Here is a 22,002-nt window from a genome sequence, read left to right as displayed (position 1 = left end):
ATGGGCATGCGCCTGGTGCAGTCATACGTAGCCCCACATTCAGAAGGACCCTGTGCTTGGTTTTTGGTTTTTTAGATTTTAGGGAGTTTTTCTGTTTTGTTTGGTTTTGGTTTTTGCTCTGCTGTTGCCATCTTGAAATTCTTAATAATTGTATCTTTCAACTTGAGTTTTGTAAGTGAAGTTCAATGGGACAATGGAACAGACACTGAAGATGCGTGCAGCATGCCATTTCTTGCCGCCCCAAGTACAAGGAAACAAGGATGCTACCTGCCTGTTGTGCTTGCCCTTTGAAGTCAGATCAGTGGTTCTCAGCCCAAATGCACAGTCAACCACCTGGAGAGCTTTTAACAAACACTCATGCTTAGGGCACACCACTAGAGATTTTTATTTTACCAGCCTGGGTTGGACCCGGAACAATGATATATTTTAGAAGCTTCCCAGGTGATTTTAATATGTAGCCAGCACTGAGAACCCCTGAGCTATGACACAGATACAAATGGAGTGAGGGGAGAAAGGGATCAAGAAGTTAAAAAAAAAATCTATGATCACATCAAAATCTTGACCTTTTTAATTATTTTATGCTAATTTCTGTTGAGTTCTCCCTTAGTATTTAATAAATGTCCACCTTCCCTATACTTAGAGAAACAGGAAAAGACACATCTACCTATGCTCCAGGCAATTCCTCAAAGGGAGCACAGCATTCCCTGTCCTGTCCTGGTGGCGGCCATGGTCACTAAAGGGAAATAATCAAGCAGAAGATAAACTTCAGGGGCCAGATTCAGGCCTACATCAAATACATCTGCTCCCCTTAGAGAGTCTCCTTTCAGGTCTTTAATATGGTTCTGAGGGCATTTTATTGTCATTTAAAGGTAACAGAGATAATTTTTATTAAATTGATTGGGGTGACATTGGTTAATAAAATTATGTAGGTTTCAAGTGTACAATTCTATAATTGTACATGTACATCACCTGTACATTGCATTGTATGTTCATTATCCAAAGTCAGATCTCCTTCCATCACCATGTATTTGACCCCCTTTACCTTTTATTACTTCCTCCCATTCCCTGTCCCTCAGGTAATCACCATACCTCGCACGCAGTAGGTCTTCTACAAATGTAGCTCCTTTGCCTTTTCTTACATTTGTCTCCTCTGTCCAATAAATCTCTGTAACTGAGAACTACAATAATAAACATCTAGGATGCTGAGGATGACTAGAAAATGACTGAGAGAGAGGCACGGAAGCCAATGAACTAATTCAAAATCACACAGCAAGTGAGGAAAACTTTTGACGAAAAACTCAGCCCCTCTCCTAATCTCTAGTTAGTAACTATGTGGCTGTTTCTTTATCAAAAGAGAAAAGCTTTCTTCCTGAGAAGGTTCAAGTAGGACCAAAGAGGATGTTCCAAGAATAGTATCTGAGGATGTGTGTGTGGCTGTGACATAAGTCACAGAATTCGGGCTTATGTCTCCAAGAAAAAAAAAAAAAAAGGTATAGAGATTGTGAAACAATATCTCAAATCCCAAAAGACAAATCTGCCTTAACTAAAAATTAAATATTAAAAACATAATGAATTATACCCTCACCAGAAAATCATTCAGCTTTCAAATTTAGACAAGATCAGAATTATTCAGATCAGCGAGATGCCCATCTGCTTTCAAGCATGCAGCTGCTAGCCTTTAAACAGCAACTTTCCATGATTCATAACTTATTCATCGCAGGATGGACTCAGACATCTGCTCTATCATAAATTCAGCTTGCCACAGCATTTTGCTTTAAAGTTTCATAACCTCTACCTAGGTAACATACAAGGGTGGGCAAAAGTAGGTTTATAGTTGTGAGGTAGCAAAGCAGAGTTTATTCTTATATTATTATTTATTAATTTTTGTATTATTTTTCATATGAACAACTATAAACTTACTTTTGCCCACCCCTGGAGTGAACCAGTAAGTCAGTCTTCTTCCACAGAAAGAAGCAACTATATAACTCCCAAAATGGATGGTCCAATCTTGAAATCATATATGCGCATATGGACATTAAAAACACATTATTCTGGGGGGTAGAAGAGGCCGGGGGAATGTCGGGGGGGGGGGGGAGGAGACATATGTAATACTCTTTGTAATACTTTAAGCATTAAAACAAAATAGAAAAAAAAACCACATTATTGGTTGTTCCCTTTTAAAATAGTAACATCGGTAATAGCAACCATTTAGCCTACTGTGGACCAGATACTTCATCTTTATCTTCGTTACCACTCTAGAAAATAGATATTATGACCTTCCTTTTTTACATGAGCAAATCAGCTAGACTAGATGATTACCCAACTCCAATAATTGTAGATACGGCAAAGGCGAGCAGTTTGATCCCAGACCTATCTGTCCTCAAACCCATGCTCCTACAGCAACCAAGTTTGCCTAATATTTGCATTGCTATGGAATAACTGAAATATTACTATCGGTTGTATAGAGGAGAGATTATACTTAGTCCAATGCCATTTATTCTCAACTCAAAAAATATCTTACATATGACACCTAGTTCATATAAATGCCTTAAGAATTATAAAGGACTGTGTAAATTTGTTGGATCTTTTTATTCTCCTGATAAACTTTTGGCAATCCTAACTGTCCATTCTTTCCCTCTCCATTACTAAGAGCAACAGCCTGGAGAAGATGAAGGATCCAGAAACTGTGAAAGGACAGAGCCCATTTCTGTATGGTTGAAAGAACCCCTTATATAGTCTAACTTGGAAGAAGAGGTATTAATACACAGATTTCTTCCAAATGGGATAAATTTTATCTTTTCTTTGTCCATAATTCTAGTTTTCAAATTGTTGGATTCTTGCTTTTATTTAAAAACTATGTTGTGTGTAGAAAAGTGGATCTAATGTCAAATCTTGGTTATAAAATTGTCAGGCATTCTGAGCTTTACTTTTATCATCTATAAAAATGAAAATTCACATTTAACTTCCTGCAAACCTCTGGTCACAACATTTTTGTCAACTGAAAAATACATAACCTTGTTTTTAACACTGGTCAGGGCTTGTGTAGAAGGCAACCAGTCAACATCAGTGTTTCTCTCTGTCTTTCCCTCTATCTTCCACTCTCCCTAAAATTCAATGAAAAAATATCCTCAGGTGAGAATCAACAAGAAAATAAATAAATAAACAAACAAACAAACAAACAAATAAATAAATAAATAAATAAATAATAAACCAAAAGGAAAATCTAAAATTTTTGCTAGAGGCTTCAGTACCCAACTTTTAGCAATCAGTAGACCAAGGAGGCTGAATATGAGTTAGGATATAGAAGAAATGAACACTATCAGCCAACTGTATCAAAATGACATTTAAATAGCACCAACTTTTTAAAAAAAGAACAGAATACGTACTCTTTTTAGTGCACATGGAAGATTCACCAAGATAGACCATATTCTAAAAACAGTATTGATGTTTCTCAAAAGATTAAAAATGGACCTGCCTTATGACCCAGCAATTCCACTTCTGGGATTTATCTAAAGGAACTCAAAACACTAATTCAAAAGATTATGTGTATCCCTATGTTTATTGCAGCATTATTTACAATAGCCAAAATATGGAAGCAACTAAGTGCTCATCGAAAGATGAGCAGATAAAAAAGACAAACCTATGGTACATATATATGTAATGGAATATTACTCAGCCATAAAAAAGAATGAAATCTTTCCATTTGCAACAGCATGGATGAACCTAGAGGGCATTATACTAAGTGAAATAAGTCAGACAGAGAAAGACAAATATCATATGGTCTCACTTATATGTGTAATCTAAAGAAGAAAATAAACAAAGCTAAAATAGACTCTTAGACACAGCCAGCAGACTCAGTGATTGCCAGAGGGGGTTAAAGACTTACTAGTATAAATATAAGTCATGAAGCCATAAAAATCCTAGAAGAAATTATAGGCAGTAAAATCTCAGAAATTATAGGCAGTAAAATCTTATAGCAATTTTTTTTTCAGACATATCTCCTCAGGCAAGGGGAGAAAAACAAAAAATAAACAAATGGGACTACACCAAACTAAAAAGCTTTTTGTATAGCAACGGAAATCATCAACAAAATGAAAAGACAACCCACTGAATGGAAGAAGATATTTTCCAATGATACATCTGATCAGGGGTCAATTTGCAAAATTTATAAAGAACTTACACAACTCAACACTAAATAAATAAATAAATAAATAAATAAATAAATAAATAAATAAATAAATAAATAAATCACAATTAAATAATGGCCAAAGGACCTGAATAGACACTTCTCTGAAGAGGACATACAGATGGCCAACAGTCATGTAAAAATATGAGCAGCATCACTAATCATCGGAGAAATGCAAATTAAAACCTCATGCCTGTCAGGATAACTATCATCCATAAATCAACAAACAAGAGTTGGGAGGATGTGGAGAAAAGGGACCCCTCCTGCACTGTTGGTAGGAATGCAGACTGGTGCAGCCATTATGGAAAACAGTATGGGGTTTCTTCAATTAATTTTTTATTTTTACTGGAACTGCCTTTTGACCCTGTGATCCCACTTCTAGGAATATATCAGAAGAAACCTGAAACACTAATTCTAAAGACTATATGCACCCCTATGTTCATTGTCGTGTTATTTACAATGGCCAAGATTTGGAAGCAGCCCAAGTGCCCAGCAGTACCTGAGTAGCTAAAAAGGCTGTGGTACATTTACACAGTGGAATACCACTCAGCTGTAAAAAAGAAGGAAATCTAACCTTTTGTAACAGCATGGATGGTCCTGGAGAGTATTTTGCTAAATGAAGTAAGTGTTCAGATAAAGACAAATATCATATGACTTCATTTATATGTGGAATCTAATTAACAAAATAAGTTAACAAACAAAATAGAAACAGACTCATAGATACATAGAACAGACTGACAGCTATCAGAGGGGAGAGAGGTTGGGGCACTGGGTGAAAAGGTGAAGGGATTAAGACATAGGCAACAGTATGGTGATTGCCAGAAGGAAAGGGGATTGGAGGAGGTAGAAGAGGGCAAAGGGAAAATAAATAGTGGTATCCATATGTTAAAATTCATAGAACTGTATACCAAAAGAGTCAACTTAACTGGATATAATTTTTAAATAATAAATTAATAAAAGTAAAAAATACCTTAGAGTTAAGACAATCTGCTATATAATTTACAGATTGATTTTTCAGGAATTGGTTTACATAAATAAATACCAGTAAAAGCTGTCCTAGCTAGTTTGGCTCAGTAAATAGAGCGTCAGTCTGCAGACCAAAGGGCTTCGGGTTGGATTCTGGTCAAGGGCACATACCTCAGTTGGGTTGTAGGCTCCTCCCTTGCCCGGCCCTGGCCCTTGTCAGGGCACATGCAGGAGGCAACCAATAGATATGTTTCTCTCACATTGATATTTCTCTCTGTCTTTCCCTCTCTCTTCCACTGTCTCTAAAAATCAATGCAAAAATATCCTCGGGTGAGGATGCAAAAATAAGTAAATACTATAATTAACTTATAATAAATAAGATTTTCTTAAATATTTTGATAACACTCTCTAGAACTATTGTTTTAATCTTAGAAGTCAAGATACTGGCTGTCTAATTCCTTACAATTACACCATTTTTATTCCCCATGAATTCCCTACAAAACCATAGCATGGAATGAGAAGTCCAGACATCTTCTTCCAGAACTTTTTGTTTCTCCCAAATGGAATTTTTTGTACAGCCACAGACTAACATGGGTCAATTTAGTGTTATGCACAGAGCTAAAATATTTTTCCATATTGGTTGTGTCATCTACTTCCTTTAGCTATGTTGGTATGTTTCTAAATCTTCTCATATTGCTCTAGAAAGAAAGATTTCACCTTCAGATTGGGGCTGAGGAAAGGAAGGAGGAATAGAAAAGAGACTTAGAAAAAGAGACTTAGGAAAGGAAGTAGAAAGGAGACTTAGGACAAGGGGTCTTTTTGCCTCAGACATGTGCCCCAGCTTAGTTTATTTAATCAGTATTTAGGAATATATCATACTTATAGAGAAATTAATGTATTTATACTTTATTCCTCACTTAACTCTTATTAATTTTGTATAATTCCTTTACAGGAAAGAAGAAATGAGTGATAGGCTCCCAGTAACTGAATCCTTAAATGATTAGTCTTCATGACCCTTCACCATTAAGGTTTTTAAAAATTGGTGTGCACAAAATTAAAATCCTCTAAAATTACAAAGTCTATGAATGATATAAGAAGGGGGGAAAGTGTAGAACTGAATTGTCTGCCCTGTGCAAACTGAGAAACCACCCAAAGACTCTGCCCAGCTTAAGCCCTGTAGTTGACAATGTGTAAACTAACCTAAACACGAGAATGTAAGAATATGTCATACCATATGATAAGAGTGAATTCTAGCTAGAGTTATATAAAGCCCTCTTCCATTCCGTCCTCATTCCATTGTGCTTCTGGACTGAAACTTACTCCATGAATCTCTGTACTTTTTATTTTTGCTTTAATATAAGCAAAAAGGCAGCAGAACCATTCAAAGGATGAACAATCAGTGAGGCAAGACCAGAACCAGACCTCAAGGTTCTTATTCCCCTTTGCTAAAATTCATAAAGCTACACTGGGTTTTGAAGTGCACAGTATCCATTGACTCAATTTTATAAACAGCTCATTGTTAATTTATCATTTTATTCAGCTTGGATTATCAAACACATTTTATGACTTTTGGAGTGATCACTACATATTCCCTTCCTGGGCATTAGGCTGGCTTGGACAAAGAAGTGGGGGTATTTCCCTTGTCTAGTACAAAACAACTGGATCCCCAGATATAGAGGTTGTAATGCTGAAAAGCTGGCAGAGTTCAAACACAGTTCATTGTTCTGATTTTCTCTCAGAACAATATCACTGAGTTAGGAGACATATGATCAGTAGATGAGAAAATAAGTTGACATTTATATCACCCCTTTCCTATTGCCCCCAAATGCTTGTGATTTTTCAAGAGAAACTCAATAACGAAGTAATTACTCAAAAAAGTGTTTCACATATCTTATCCAGGTCAATTTATGCCATCTCTGACAGTTATGAATAACTTATACTTTCTCCATAGGGGGGAAAAAAACTAATACAAAACTTAGAAGAAAAATGGAAAAGTAAAGCCCAATCCAAATAGTGGGCTACTTTTAAGCCAAATCAATCAACTCCAGAAATTCCCCACTGCTCATTACACAATCCTTCACCCACAATGCTTTTAGAAAATGCCAAGTTAGCATCATCCAATAACCCTAACTCTGGACACCAGCCCATCCCCCACCTTGGAAATGGAAGGATACTTCCCCTTGGCTACATCTGACCTTGAGCCAAAAAGCAGCTATCCCTGGGTCTGGTGAGACATTTTTTTCAGGGAGATAGGCTTTGAGGTATAGGAATCTGAGGTCAGTAAACGCCAGCTGAGGCTGGCAAAACTATCTGGAATCAGCCTCCCTGAGGGTAGTAAAATAGGGGTGATATTGTTTACTCCAGAGGGTAATATAAAGATCAAATGAGTTAAGGGCATGAAAGTGCTTTATGAAGTGCTAAGTAATTTACATATGTATCAAAGAGCTGTTGTTTTCCAGCTTCACAGAACCTGGGTTGATTGAATGTCCCTCACTAAGCAGAACACTTTCTTCCCTTTATTTATTTATTTATTTTTTTGGGAGGGGGGGGCAGGGCGGAGAGATGCTCTGGGCTTTTCTCTAAGTCATTTGTTCTTCTGAGTCACAGATGTGGTGAGTATCAAAACTGACAGAAACTCATCCCTGCCTTCCCAGCTAACATCCTAATTTGTGGGGTAGGGATTGCAACTTCCTCTGCTCAGTTTTCCTAAGGAATTTTTTGAAGCCCAGACTCAATTCTTCCCTTTTAAAAATACCTTCCCTCCCCAGATCTCTGAGGTCCATGGCCACAGCAAATGCAAACCAACCTTTCAGATTAAACTATGACACAGTTAAAGAGTTCCAGGCCCCTCTTATCTTTCCCCTACTCTCCCTTTTCCCCCAGCAATCTTTAATGAAGTGGAGGCTGGAATTTAAGAAGGGGGGTGGGGGAGACTTTGTATCTACCCCTAGAGAGGGCTTCCTACGTTAACAAGGGCCAAGCTTTCCCTAACTCCTCCTGACCTCATCTGAAACACACATCCACGACTTCATACACACACGCACATGCTGGTAAACCAGCCCAACGCAGACAAATCTGACTTCCCCAACTTGTAGCACAAATAGCAGCAAAGAGACCAAAGTCTTTCACCGTCAGCTTCCAAAAGACACTGCAACCGCCCGCGACGCCGCAATAGCAGCCTCTGTGCTGCAGCCTTCCGCTGGCCATGGAGCATTGCTCTTCTGCCCGGCGCCCCACTCCCCTGCGCTTCACCCACTTCTCTCCTCAGGAGGTCAGGAGGAACCGGGTCACTTTGCACTTCTATGGAGAGGGAAGTTCAGTGAAGGAGATTCCCACCGAAGTAGCCCGAAGCCCGCTACTCTTTGCCCCCGGTCTCCACCCTCCTGCCCACGCAGGCGCCTGTGCGGCGGACGAAGGTGCCAGTTCTCAAGGTGCCTGAGCTCGCATGGGATGTGCAGGAGCTAAGCAGGAAGAACAGAGACGGGACGATGGCTGGAGATAGTTAGAGGATAAATGGGGCAGGACTGGGGAGAGGGACGAAGACTCCGCACAGGGGCACTCTCTCGCCCCGCTCTCACAGACTGTAACTCCGAAACGCGCAGATGGGCATTAAGGTAAAGGCCTTCCCTCCCTACTCTCTCCCTTCGCTTCCCCACTCCCAGCCTGGACGCCTAGTGGAAAAGCAAGGTGCGGGTGTACCTGGAGCGAACACCATGATTTCCTCCAGCCGTTACGCCCCTAGGTAAAGAGAGACACGAAGGCCAGGACTTGGAGGGGTCCGGTGCAGGTGCGCGTGCAGGGCGCGGACCGGCTGCGGGCCGGGGCGATCAGCACTTCGGACAGCTCCCTGCCGCGCGATCCCGGGCTGCAGGTCCAGCCGCTGCGGCGCGCTCAGCCTCCACAATGCACTGCTCCGCCAGCGGCCACAGCCGCGGCGGGAGGAGGAGACGGGATCCCTGCTCAGTTCATCCCTCATTCCTGTGCCAGCTCAGCATACGTAGCAGTTTAGAGAGCAAAGCACTCCTACAGCTTCTACGGGAGAAGGACCGAAGAGGAGAGAAAAAGGTAATTGCCCGGCGTCCCGGCAGGGGGACAGCTAATTGCTTCTAATTACCTGCTGTCACTAGTCCCGGTGGATATAGGACTGACATTTAGAATGGGTTTGTCCTTTCTTTTTCTTTTTTCTTTTTTTTTTTTTTTAACGCAAAAGCTTTACTGACTAAGTTCTTCGAGTTGGGCTGGCTCTGAACAGAGGGGTGGGACCGCCAAGTTAATCAGTCTTGGGCCCAGAGTCCCAGTCTTGTGCTACTATAAAAAGACAGCAGGAGGGAAGGACAGGGTGACCATGAAGGCATGAGAAGGGCGTCGCTATCAGGCCCTGCTCCCAGGCAGCCGATCTGGCTCTAAAAGCTCCTAGGCTTGGAGACCCTCAAGGTCATCACTTTAGAGAAAGCAGGGCCCCACAAGGAATTGGAAAGAGACCTCGTAAAGCTGGTCTCCTCCGTGGACAAACTCACACATCCTACGAAAGGATGAGTCAAGAGTCCCTTTCAAGTGTGAAAACAGCCCTGAAACCCATCAAGAAGCATTACTGCTTCCCCTGCCTTTACCCAACTGAAAACTATGCCCCCCATGTATACACCCAGTTCTACTCTAAGATACTGAGACATAACACCGCACTCCATGTGTCTAATCCTTGCTCATTTTAAAGCACTATCCAGTTCCCCCAAGAAATGCTTGTAACATCGGCCAAACTAGATGTTACCCAGCTTGAAACAAGTCCATCTGGGTTAAAACCTCAGTGCTAAAAATGATACAGGATCCTCCAGCCTCAAAGCAGATGTCAGTTGCTTTGGGTTTAATCCTCTATCTTTGCAGTTGAATGGAGTTTTACAAGAACAAAGGGTGATCAGAGTCATCTCCAGTGTTTTATAGGTTTTCTTCACTTGTACTTCTCCCTGGAAAATAGAGCTATTCTGAAAATACAGTATTTCTTAATAATTTGATTGGTGGCCATCAGCTCAACACTCTTTTGGAAAATATAAAGCATTCAAATAGCCTTATTGGGACTGGTTTTGTTCCAAGCCATCTGATAGATTGAAATGGCAAATAGTTTTACAGCTCTTGAACCACAGTTTGCCTGGAGGCATATGAACAGCCTCAACATAACATAATCATTACTGCTCTTAGCACCTGGCTCAACACAGGCTTGAACAGATGGGACCTGCCTCAGCAGTAACAAGATGCAAGTCAATTGATGGACAGATGAAGTGTGGGCATAACAAGATTCAGTCTGCTCATTTTCCCAAGTTATACCAAAAGCCAGGGACAAATGATGCTTATCACCATAAGTGTGAAACACTATTTGAAATAATCTTTGAATGAATGAAAGATCTCCTTCTTTTAACACACTCAATAGGGCTCTCCTCTACAATGTATTTTGTAATGAGCTTTATTTTCCTAATGTATGAACAATCACTCATGATTAAGCTCAAGAAAAAAGCAACAGAGTGTAGGGAAAGAAAAAATACATGGAAACCAGTCACACTCAGGTATAACTTCTTCACCATGTACTAGTTGTATGATCTTAGATAAATTACTTCCCTGTCTCACCTGCAATATAAGGATGAATGTATCTCCAAGGTTTGTTGTTGGGATTAAATGTAATAATAGATTAAGTAAGAGACAGCACAACCTCAATTAAACTCATTCCAGGAAATTACTGAAACTCTGGGAATAGATGACACCCTATAAGAATATGGTAGAGCAATACTTCTCAAACATTAATGTGCATGTGACTCCCACTGAAGATCTTGTTAAAATGCAGATTATGGTTCAGTAGAGCAGGGTGGGGCCTGAGCTTCTGCATTTCTAACCAGTTCCCAGGTGATGTCCATGCTGCAGCTTCTGCTTGTTCACAGACTATATTTTGAGGAGCAAGGTATTAGATGTATCAGCATTTAAAAAGAAATAAATTACATCTCCTTCAACCTCAGAGTGCATCTTTCTGTGATGTAAGAAAAGAATCCAGATGGATTCCCATAGAATTCCAAGCTAGACAGAGGCCTAGATAATAGAAGGGAGGAAAAAAAATGCCTAAAAATGGTCCCAGAGCTCCTTTGATGAGTCTACTATGGCAACAGGAGGTAATATGAACTAGTAAAACCAGTTCAACAGGTCAAGGACAGAAGAGAAAACTGTCTGTAAGGCCCATCCTCACTTCTTCTCTGACCTTCCATCATCACTTCCTCCCATCATCTCTTCATTTGCTCTACCCAACACACCGCTGCTACTCAGCCAAAGGACAGTATCCTCTTAACTCAGCTTTTCCTTATTTATATTTTAGTAAGAACAATTAATTTTACTCCCAATAAAATCAAGGCACATTAATGATTTTTTAATTTACAGATATTATATCAGTAAATATTATATTCAACAATATTATCTCTTAAGTTTTACTACTACTGGAGTCATTATTCTGTTGGTCTAGTAATGCTATTAAATTGTTATATCTTAATGTAAATGATCAATTTAGTAATAGAATGCTTCATAGGAAAATAAAAATTCCCTTTTATTCTACCATATAATCCAGATTCTTTGATATATCATTTATTCAGTCTTAGCCCACAATGGAGGCTTATGTTCCTAATGTAGACTCACTGTCTCTGTTTAAACACCTTCACTCAAGGCAACTCACTCTCTACTCAAGCCGTTGCATTTTGAGATAGCCATCTATCAGAGAGGCAGCCACGGTCGCTGCTGCTGCCGCCACCACCACCACCACCAGTACCACCACCACCACCACCACCAACCTCATTCTAGCACCATCATTCCCAGGCAATGATGGAAATAGTGATAGAAAGCAAGATGGTAAACAAGTTGAACTAGGTGCCCCAACCTTCCTACTCTTGTGCTGAACTTATCAAACTAGGCATTCCTATCCCTACTGACACTTAAACAAGATGAAATTGGAAAACACCGAGGGGGGGGGCAGGGGGGGGGTGAGTCACCTAATAGGCCCAGCTATTTTACTTGGAGACCTAGGAGAATATCTACACTAATAAAAGACAAACATGCAAATTGACCGTACCTTTGCTATGCCTTAAGCCATGCCCACCAGCCAATCAGAGTGACTATATGCAAATTAACCCAACCAAGATAGTGGCCGGCAGCCACGGAGCTGGAGCAAGCAGGAGGCTTGGTTGCCCCAGTGATGGAGGAAGCCAAGCTTCCTGCTTGCTGCTGTGGGCTCTGAGCTCCACTCAAAGGAACAAAGTTTCAATTATAGATGATAAATAAACCCCAGATACCTGCTTTCAGCCGGCCATGGCCACAGAGCTGGAGCGATCAGGAGGCTTCCCTCCCGCCCGCCCTGGCCGGCTCTGAGCTCCTCTCAAGACTACAAAGTTTCAATTATAGAAGGTAAATAAATCCCAGAATAAAAAAAAAAGAAAAAAAGGAGAGGCTGGGAGCTTCTGTCGCCGGGGGGAGGGGGGCTTGGCCAGCCTGAAAACAGCCCTCAGCCCCTAACCCAGGCTGGCCAAACCTCCATGGGGTGAGGGTCCCCACTGGGAGGGGCTTGACCAGCCTGCAAACAGCCATCAGCCCCTCACCCAGGCTGGCCAGGCACCCCAGTGGTGACCCCCACCCTGAAGGGGGTGTGACCAGCTGCAAACAGCCATCAGCCCCTCACTCAGGCTGGCTAGGCACCCCAGTGGTGACCCCCACCCTGATCTTGGACACCCTTCAGGGCAAATCAGCCGGCCCCCACCCATGCACCAGGCCTCTATCCTATATAATAAAAGGGTAATATGCAAACTGACCCTAACAGCAGAAAGACTGGGAATGACTAGTCACTATGACACACACTGACCACCAGGGGGCAGATGCTCAATGCAGGAGCTGCCCCCTGGTGGTCAGTGCACTCCCACAAGGGGAGCTCTGCTCAGCCACAAGCCAGGCTGATGGCTGCCAGTACAGCGGTGGTGGTGGGAGCCTCTCCCACCTCCTCAGCAGTACTAAGGATGTCCGACTGCAGCTTAATATTAATTTCAGGTGTACAACATAGAGATTAGACATTTATATATCTTATAAAGTGACTATCCCAATAAGTCTTATGCTTATCTGACACCACACATACTTATTACAATACTAGAGACCCGGTGCATGAATTTGTGCACATTGAAAGGAAATTAATTAAAAGAAATATTTTAGAGGCCAGGTAGGGACTGCAGGAGGGCTCCAGGGTTTGTCCGGCCCATCTCGTCCAGTCCTGATCAGTGAGACCCCAGCAGCAACCTAACCTACCGGTCGGAGCATCTGCCCCCTGGTGATCAGTGCGCATCACAGCGACTGGTTGAGTAGTCGACTAAACAGTTGACTGATCAGTAGGACACTTAGCATATTAGGCTTTTATATATATAGATTACTGACTATATTCCCTATGCTGTACTTTACATCCCCATGACTATTCTTATAACTGACAATTTGTACTTTCACCTTTTCAGCCATCTCCCCAAACTCCTACTATCTAGTGACCATCAATTTGTTCTCTGTATCTATGAGTTTGTTTCTGTTTTGTTTGTTCACTTATTTTGCTTTCATATTCCATATATAAATGAAATCATATGGTTTTTATCTATTCTGTCTAATGTATTTTTCTAGGTCAATCCACATTGTAATAATTGGCAACATTTCATTCCTTTTTATAGCTGAGTAATAATCCATTACATATATTTACCACTTCTTTTTTTTTAAGTGTTTTTTAAAATATATTTTTATTGATTTCAGCGAGGAAGGGAGAGAGAGAAAAAGAGAGATAGATAGAAACATCAAAGATGAGAGAGAATAATTGATCAGCTGCCTCTTGCACATCCCACACTGGGTACTGAGCCATTTAGTATGGGTTCCATTACAAAATAAAGCCCATTCTAGGAGGCAAAAGAACGGTCTCCCAAGGACATCTGCAAGAAAAATATACCCATTTTAAAGTGCTATTTCAATCCCATAGATTATATGTTCATCAAGCCTCTGTAGCTTATGAATCTCACAAGTCTTTTTAGTGTGACACCAGGGAGACTCTTACTTCCTGACTCACAGTTTGAGTCACTGTAAATGATCCCCCAATGAGAGCCAGCAAGTGATAAAGGGTAGATCCTGGACAACAAAAACAACCATTTACTTGAGAGGCACACTGTCCTTTGTCATAATTGCATTTAGCAATTGCAAATATATTCTGACTAACTCCCCACTGATAGAGGCATGGTTATTCATTTGCTTGCCTAAAGAAGTAGCTGTCTTGAAATATTCCTGATTTAATTTGTTTTCTAAAAGAATTTTAAGTCAAATAAAAAATAACATTCAATGAGTTCTCATAAATGCCAGCTTCTGTTTAGACCATCTCTGTTAATATCTTCAACTACTATTCTAAAATTATCAAATGTCTGATGAGAATGGAAAAGGTGGTGTTTTAGAAGGTGTGTTGGAAAGGCAAACCTACTTCTGCCTTCCAATTTCTGCATGTTTATTCACTCATTCAAGAGAACTTACAATGTGAAAAAAAGGAATAGCCTTAATTTTGAAATATTAGAAGCTCAATTTAAGGCATGCCACTGCAGGATCATATTTTTTTTTAAGCTAAGCCTCTCTGTTGGCATTGTCTATCATTGCATTGGTGATCCAAGCTCAGAGGTGTGTAGAGTTAACAGAAGGTGTAGGATGTCCTCAGAAACATTCCAAGATAAGTGGTAGATGTTTGACCTGGCAAGAGCTCATAACCAAGTGTTTAACTGAATATTCATCCAACAAGTGTTCTAAACCAACTGTTTAGACGTTGAAATGGATTGTTTCTGGGCTAACTGCATGGCAACTGAAACGTGGTTACTACAGAATAACCCACCTTCCAACAATTTCTGAAACTGTTCCTTAATTGAAATATTACAGGAACAAAAACGCTTCTCTGAAGCTATTCTCCACAATCCTGAAGTATGTATTGCATCACAACTAGATTAGCATTGATGTTCTCAAATTTGGGAAAACTGCCTAATTAACATTATGCTGCAGTGGAATTATGTTTAAATTTGAATTCATCTGAGGCATACAAACAAAACCAAGACCATAATGTGAAATGTTAATGACAAGTCTGAGGGAATAAACTGTGAATCTTTATTTCTAGCATTGATCCAACTTTTTATATTGGGTCACCATATTTAGTTGGTATTAAAAATGGTAACCTACTTTATTTAAATTTTATGGGACAGGAACTGGTTGTAGGGGGCCCAGGCAGTGGAAATGGAGGACATCTATAATACTCTCAACAGTAAAAATAAATTTTAAAAAATTTAAATTTTAAATTATGAGGTTTGTATCAAAGCCAACATTTCACAAATGCATGGGTTTTTTGTTTTTGTTTTTTTTTTTTATCTTCTCCTGAGGATATGTTTTTATTGATGTCAGAGAGAAAGAAAGAAAGAGAGAAAGAAACCTCAATGGGAGAGAGCAACATCAATCAGTTGCCTCCTGTATGTGCCCTGACCGCGCCCTGACTGGGATCAAAGCTGCAACCTAGGCATGTGCCCTGACTGGTGCACAGGGGAACACTCCAAATACCTGAGCCAACCAGCCAGGGCCACATATGCACTTTTAAGACATAATATGGCTCACTATTTTAAGCAGTGAAAATGGCTTCTTGGCACTCATAATACAAGTAGTAGATTATCCAAAGATGTGGACTTTATTGCTACATGGGAATTACATTTAAATTTTATATAAAGCAGAGAACCAAGATGGCGGCATAGGTTAACGCCGGAGTTAGCTGCTTTGAACAACTACTTCAAAAGTGAAACCAAAAAACGGAAGGGACATCACCCAGAACCACAGGAACGCTGGCTGAGTGGAAGTCCTACAACTAGGAGGAAAGAGAAACGCATACGGACACTCAGCGAGGCGCAGTGCTGAAGTCAAATTCTGAGGTGCGGAGTGCGCGAGCGGGCTGGCGGCGGAGGGCGCGGTTGGAGTTTTCAATCGGGAGGGAGTCGCAGACTCTGAGCTCCAGATCCGGGAGAGTCTTTAGGGACCCAGACTCAAACGGGAGAAGCGGGACTGTCTGGCTTCGGTCAGAGCGAGTGCAGCTTTCTCTCCGAGCTTTGCAGCGGGTGCTGGGACTCAGAGAGGCAGAGCCCCTGGGGACAGGACTGAGAGCCGCCATAACTGCTCTCTCCGGCCCACCCGTTGATCCTGTGCGACCCGCCCCGCCCAAGCCCTGCACAGAGGCTTTTGCCGGATAGCCTCAGGCAAAGGCTAGATTAGCACCTCCCTAGAGGACAGAAGTTCTCTCACTGCTGACACAGCTGATTCTCATAGCCACTTGGCCTGGAGGTCAAACCCTCCCTGGAATTAGCTACAACAATCAAGATTTAACTATAAGACTTTGAACAAAGACCACTAGGGGGTGCACCAAGGAAGCATAACAAAATGCGGAGACAAAGAAACAGGACAAAATTGTCAATGGAAGATATAGAGTTCAGAACCACACTTTTAAGGTCTCTCAAGAACTGTTTAGAAGCCGCCGATAAACTTAATGAGATCTACAAGAAAACTAATAAGACCCTCGATCTTATATTGGGGAACCAACTAGAAATTAAGCATACACGGACTGAAATAACGAATATTATACAGACTCCCGACAGCAGACCAGAGGAGCGCAAGAATCAAGTCAATGATTTGAAATGCGAGGAAGCAAAAAACACCCAACCGGAAAAGCAAAATGAAAAAAGAATCCAAAAATGCGAGGATAGTGTAAGGAGCCTCTGGGACAGCTTCAAGCGTACCAACATCAGAATTATAGGGGTGCCAGAAGATGAGAGAGAGCAAGATATTGAAAACCTATTTGAAGAAATAATGACAGAAAACTTCCCCCACCTGGTGAAAGAAATGGACTTACAGGTCCAAGAAGCGCGGAGAACCCCAAACAAAAGGAATCCAAAGAGGACCACACCAAGACACATCATAATTAAAATGCCAAGAGCAAAAGATAAAGAGAGAATCTTAAAAACAGCAAGAGAAAGAAACTCAGTTACCTACAAGGGAATACCCATACGACTGTCAGCTGATTTCTCAACAGAAACTTTGCAGGCCAGAAGGGAGTGGCAAGAAATATTCAAAGTGATGAATACCAAGAACCTACAACCAAGATTACTTTCTCCAGCAAAGCTATCATTCAGAATTGAAGGTCAGATAAAGAGCTTCACAGATAAGGAAAAGCTAAAGGAGTTCATCACCACCAAACCAGGATTATATGAAATGCTGAAAGGTATCCTTTAAGAAGAGGAAGAGGAAGAAAAAGGTAAAATACAAATTATGAACAACAAATATGCATCTATCAACAAGTGAATCTAAGAATCAAGTGAATAAATAATCTGATGAACAGAATGAACTGTTGATTATAATAGAATCAGGGACATAGAAAGGGAATGGACTGACTATTCCTGGGGGGGAAAGGGGTGTGGGAGATGCGGGAAGAGACTGGACAAAAATCGTGCACCTATGGATGAGGACAGTGGGTGGGGAGTGAGGGCGGAGGGTGGGGCGGGAACTGGGAGGAGGGGAGTTATGAGGGGAAAAAAAAGAGGAACAAGTGTAATAATCTGAACAATAAAGATTTAATTAAAAAAAAAAAAAAAAAAAAAAAAAAAAAATTTTATATAAAGCAAAAGAACACCTGTTGTTTGTTGATTTATTAATGGTAGCCATTCTGGGAGGTGTGTGATAATATTTCATTGTGGTTTTAATTTGCATCTCTCTAATGATTAGTGCCATTGAGCATTTTTTTTTTCATGTTTATTGGCCATCAATCCTCTTTGGAGAAGTGTTTATTCAGGTCCTTTGCCCATTTTTTAATTTGATTATTTGGTGTGGGGGGTTTTTTGGTGTTGACTTTAATAAATCCTTTAAAATTTCTGAATATTAACCCCTTATCAGATATATCATTGATGAATATGTTCTCCCATACAGTGGGTTCTCTTTTCATTTTGTTGATGGTTTATTTGTTTGTTTGTTTGTTTTGCTGTGCAGAAGCTTTTTAGTTTGATGTAGTCCCATTTGTTTATTTTTCCTTTGTTTTCGTTGCCCTAGGAAATATACCAGCAAAAATATTACAATAGATGTCTGAGATTTTACTGCCTGTTTTCTTCTAGGGTTTTTATGGTTTCACAACTTAAATTTAAGTCCTTTATCCATTTTGAGTGTATTCTTGTGTGTGGTGCAATTGGTGGTCTAGTTTCATTTTTTTGCATGGACCTGTCCAATTTTCCCACCATTTACTAGACTGTCTTTATTCCATTCTATGCTCTTGCCTCCTTTGTCAAATATTAACCCTAAAGATGTGATTTGGTATTATGATTCCCTCCAACTTTGTTCTTCTTTCTCAAGATCGCTGAGGCTATTCAGGGTCTTTGGGGGTTTTATATAAATTTTTGGAATACTTGTTCCAGATCTGTGAAATAAGCCATTGATATTTTAATAAGAATTGTTTCGAATCTATAGATTGCTTTGGGTAGTATGGTCATTTTAATTATGTTAATTCTTCCAATCCATGAACACAGTATATGCTTCCACTTATTTGTATCTTACTCAGTTTCTTTCTTCAATGTCCTATAGTTTTTCAAGTACAGGTCTTTTACCTCTTTGGTTAAATTTATTCCAAGGTACCTCACTTTTTTGTTATTGTTGCAATAGTAAATGGGATTGTTTCCTTAGTTACCTTTTCTGATCATTATTGGTGTATAAAAATGCTACTAGTTTTTGGATATTGATTGTGTATCCTGCTATTTTGCAGAATTCATTAGATCTAGTAGTTCCTTGGTGGAAGTCTTTAGGGTTTTCTATGGACAATATCATGTCATCTGCAAATAATGAGTTTTACTTCCTCCTTTCCAATTAGCTTGCCTTTTATTTCTTCTTATTGTCTGATCACTATGGCTAGAACTTCCAGTACTATGTTGAATAAGAGTGGTGAAGGACATCCCTGTCACATTCCTGATCTTAAGGGAAACACTTTTAGTTTTTGCTCATTGAATCTGATGTTGGCGTAGGTTTTTCATATACAGCCTTTTTTTATGTTGAGGTATGATCCCTCTATTCCCACTTTGCTAAGAGTTTTTATCATAAATGGGGGTGCTGGCTTTTTATCAAGTGCTTTTTCTGCATCTATTGATATATCGTGTGATTTTTATCATTGATTTTGTCTATGTGATATATCACATTTACTGATTTGCAAATATTGTACCAACTTTGCAACCCAGAATAAATCCCACTTGATCATGGTATATACTCTTTTAAATGTTTTGCTGGACTGATTTTGCTAATATTTTGTTGAGGGTTTTAGCATCTATGTACATTAGGGATATTGGCTTGTAATATTCTTTCTTTGTAGTGTCTTTACCTGGTTTTAGAAATAGGAAAATGTTGACCTCATAAAAAGAGCTTGAAGTCTTCCCTCGTCTTGAATTTTTTGGAATAGGTGTTAGTTCTTCTTTGAATGTTTCATTAAACTCACCTGTGAAGATATCCAATCCAGGACTTTTGCTTGCTGGGAGTTTTTTTTATTAGTGCTTCCATGTCATTAGTTGTTATCAATCTATTCAGATTTTGATTCAGTATTGGAAGGTTGTATGTTTCTAGGAATTTGTCAATTTCACCCTTGTTTTCCAATTTGTTGGCACATAGTTGTTTTAATATTTTCTTACAATCCTTTATATTTCTGTGATGTCAATCATACTTCTCTTTCATTTCTGATTTTGTTTATTTGGGTCCTCTCTCTTTGCTTCTTAATGAGTCTAGTTAAAGGTTCATCAACCTTGTTTATTTTTTCAAAGAACTAGCTCTTGGTTTCATTGATTTTTGTATTTTTTTAAAATTTCTATGTCATTTATTTCTGTTCTGAGCTTTATTATTTCCTTCCTTCTACTTACTCTGGTTTTTTCCTATTGTTCTTTTTCTAGTTCTTTTAGGTATAGGGTCAGATTGTTTACTTGAGATTTTTCTTGCTTCTTGAACTTCCCTCTCAGGACTGCTTTCATTGGGTCCTAGAGATTTTGGCTTGTTGTGTGTTTATTTTCATTTGTTTCCAGGAAGTTTTTTTATTACTTCCTTGATCTCATTGGTAACCCATTTATTGTTTACTAACATGCTATTTAGCCTCCATGTGTTTGAATGTCTTTGAGATTTTTATTGTGGTTGATTTCTAGTTTCATTCTTTTGTAAGAACTGCCTTTTTATCCAGGAATCCCACTTCTTGGACTATATCGTAAAAATCCTGAAACACCAATCAGAAAGAATATATGCACCCCTATGCTCATAGCAGCATCATTTACAATAGCCAAGATCTGGAAGCAGTCCAAGTACCCATCAGTAGATGAGTGGATATAAAAGCTGTGGTCATTTACACAGTGGAATACTACTCGGCTGTAAAAAAAGAAGTAACTCTTACCCTTTGTGACAGCATGATGGACCCAGAGATTATTATGCTAAGCAAAATAAGCCAGTCAGAAGAAGACAAATACCATATGATCTCATTTACATGCAGAATCTAATAAACAAAATAAACTGATGAACAAAATATAATCAGAGGCATGGACACATGGAACAGACTGACAGATCCCAGAGGGGAGGTTGGTGGGGGCGACTGGATAAAGGAAGTTGAAGAGATTAGCCAAAGAACATACATGCATAGCCTATGGACACAGACACAGTGTAATGAAGGCCACGGTAATGGGGTGGGTGGTGGGGGACTAAGTGGAGGTGGACAAAGTGGGGGAAAATGTTGGGTATCTGTAATAGTGAACAACAACAACAAAAAAAGTAAAGCTATGTGTACTTGCAGATGACATGATCTTATATATAGAAAACTCCAAAGAATACACACACACACACACAATATATATATATATATATATATATATATATATATATATATATATATATATGTGTATATATATATATATATATATATATATATATAATAGCTAATCAATTTAGCAAAGTTAGAGGGTACAGGAATCAATTGTATTTCTAGATACCAGAAATCAACAAGCCAAAAAAAAAAAATTAAAAGAAAATGCATTCTAAACCACAAAATACTTAGGAATAAGTTTAAGCAAGCACACAGCACACTGAAAACTACAAAACATTGCTGAAAGACATTAAAGACCCACATGAATGGAATGCTGCCCCTCGTTCTGGATCTGAAGACATACTATTGTTAAGGTGACTAGCCAAAGTGATCTACAGACTCGATGCCATCTCTGTAAACGGTGCTGAACTGAAGCAGATGTTATCTGTTCCCTTCGTCAGTACAAACATCAGTGGCATTAATGTAGACCTGGTCCTCTCCTATCTACAAACTGCCCCCCACCTGAAATGTTAAGTTCCTCTTCAAAGACCTGGCACTCAAGGAGCATTCTCCCACTGTCCCACCGACTTTGTAGCCCCCGTAAGTGTATATACTGTCTGAGCTGACTTTTGTCGTCAGGAAAAAAACGCACATGGGCTTTGGAGGAGGGCGGGGTGGGGGGCGCGGAGAGGAGGCCTCGATAAGATTCTATACCAGTGGTTCTCAACCTTCTGGCCCTTTAAATACAGTTCCTCATGTTGTGACCTAACCATAAAGTTATTTTCGTTGCTACTTCATAACTGTCATGTTGCTACTGTTATGAATCATAATGTAAATATCTGATATGCAGAATGGTCTTAGGCGACCCCTGTGAAAGGGTCGTTCGACCGCCAAAGGGGTCGTGACCCACAGGTTGAGAACCGCTGTTCTATTCGGCACCAGCGTGCTGTCAGGCGGGAAG

At 39.9% G+C, this 22,002-nt stretch overlaps 1 protein-coding gene and 1 pseudogene across 1 annotated transcript in view; one reads left to right on the top strand and one right to left on the bottom strand.

Moving 5' to 3' along the window:
* The window catches only part of AKAIN1 (A-kinase anchor inhibitor 1), a 32,647-nt gene extending 23,333 nt beyond the window's left edge, over positions 1–9,314 (bottom strand). Inside the window, exon 1 of the mRNA XM_036323426.1 lies at positions 8,852–9,314. Within this exon, the coding sequence (XP_036179319.1) occupies positions 8,852–8,867 (16 nt within the window). The 5' untranslated portion in view covers positions 8,868–9,314. The remainder of the gene's footprint in view (positions 1–8,851) is intronic.
* A 5,284-nt stretch (positions 9,315–14,598) lies between these two features.
* LOC118663618 lies at positions 14,599–15,080 on the top strand (annotated as a pseudogene).
* Positions 15,081–22,002: the final 6,922 nt, after the last annotated feature.

This window comes from Myotis myotis, unplaced genomic scaffold (assembly GCF_014108235.1).
Source record: "Myotis myotis isolate mMyoMyo1 unplaced genomic scaffold, mMyoMyo1.p scaffold_m19_p_9, whole genome shotgun sequence".
In the NCBI taxonomy this organism is placed as follows: Eukaryota; Metazoa; Chordata; class Mammalia; order Chiroptera; family Vespertilionidae; genus Myotis; species Myotis myotis.
This window is presented reverse-complemented; position numbering and strand designations above follow the sequence as displayed.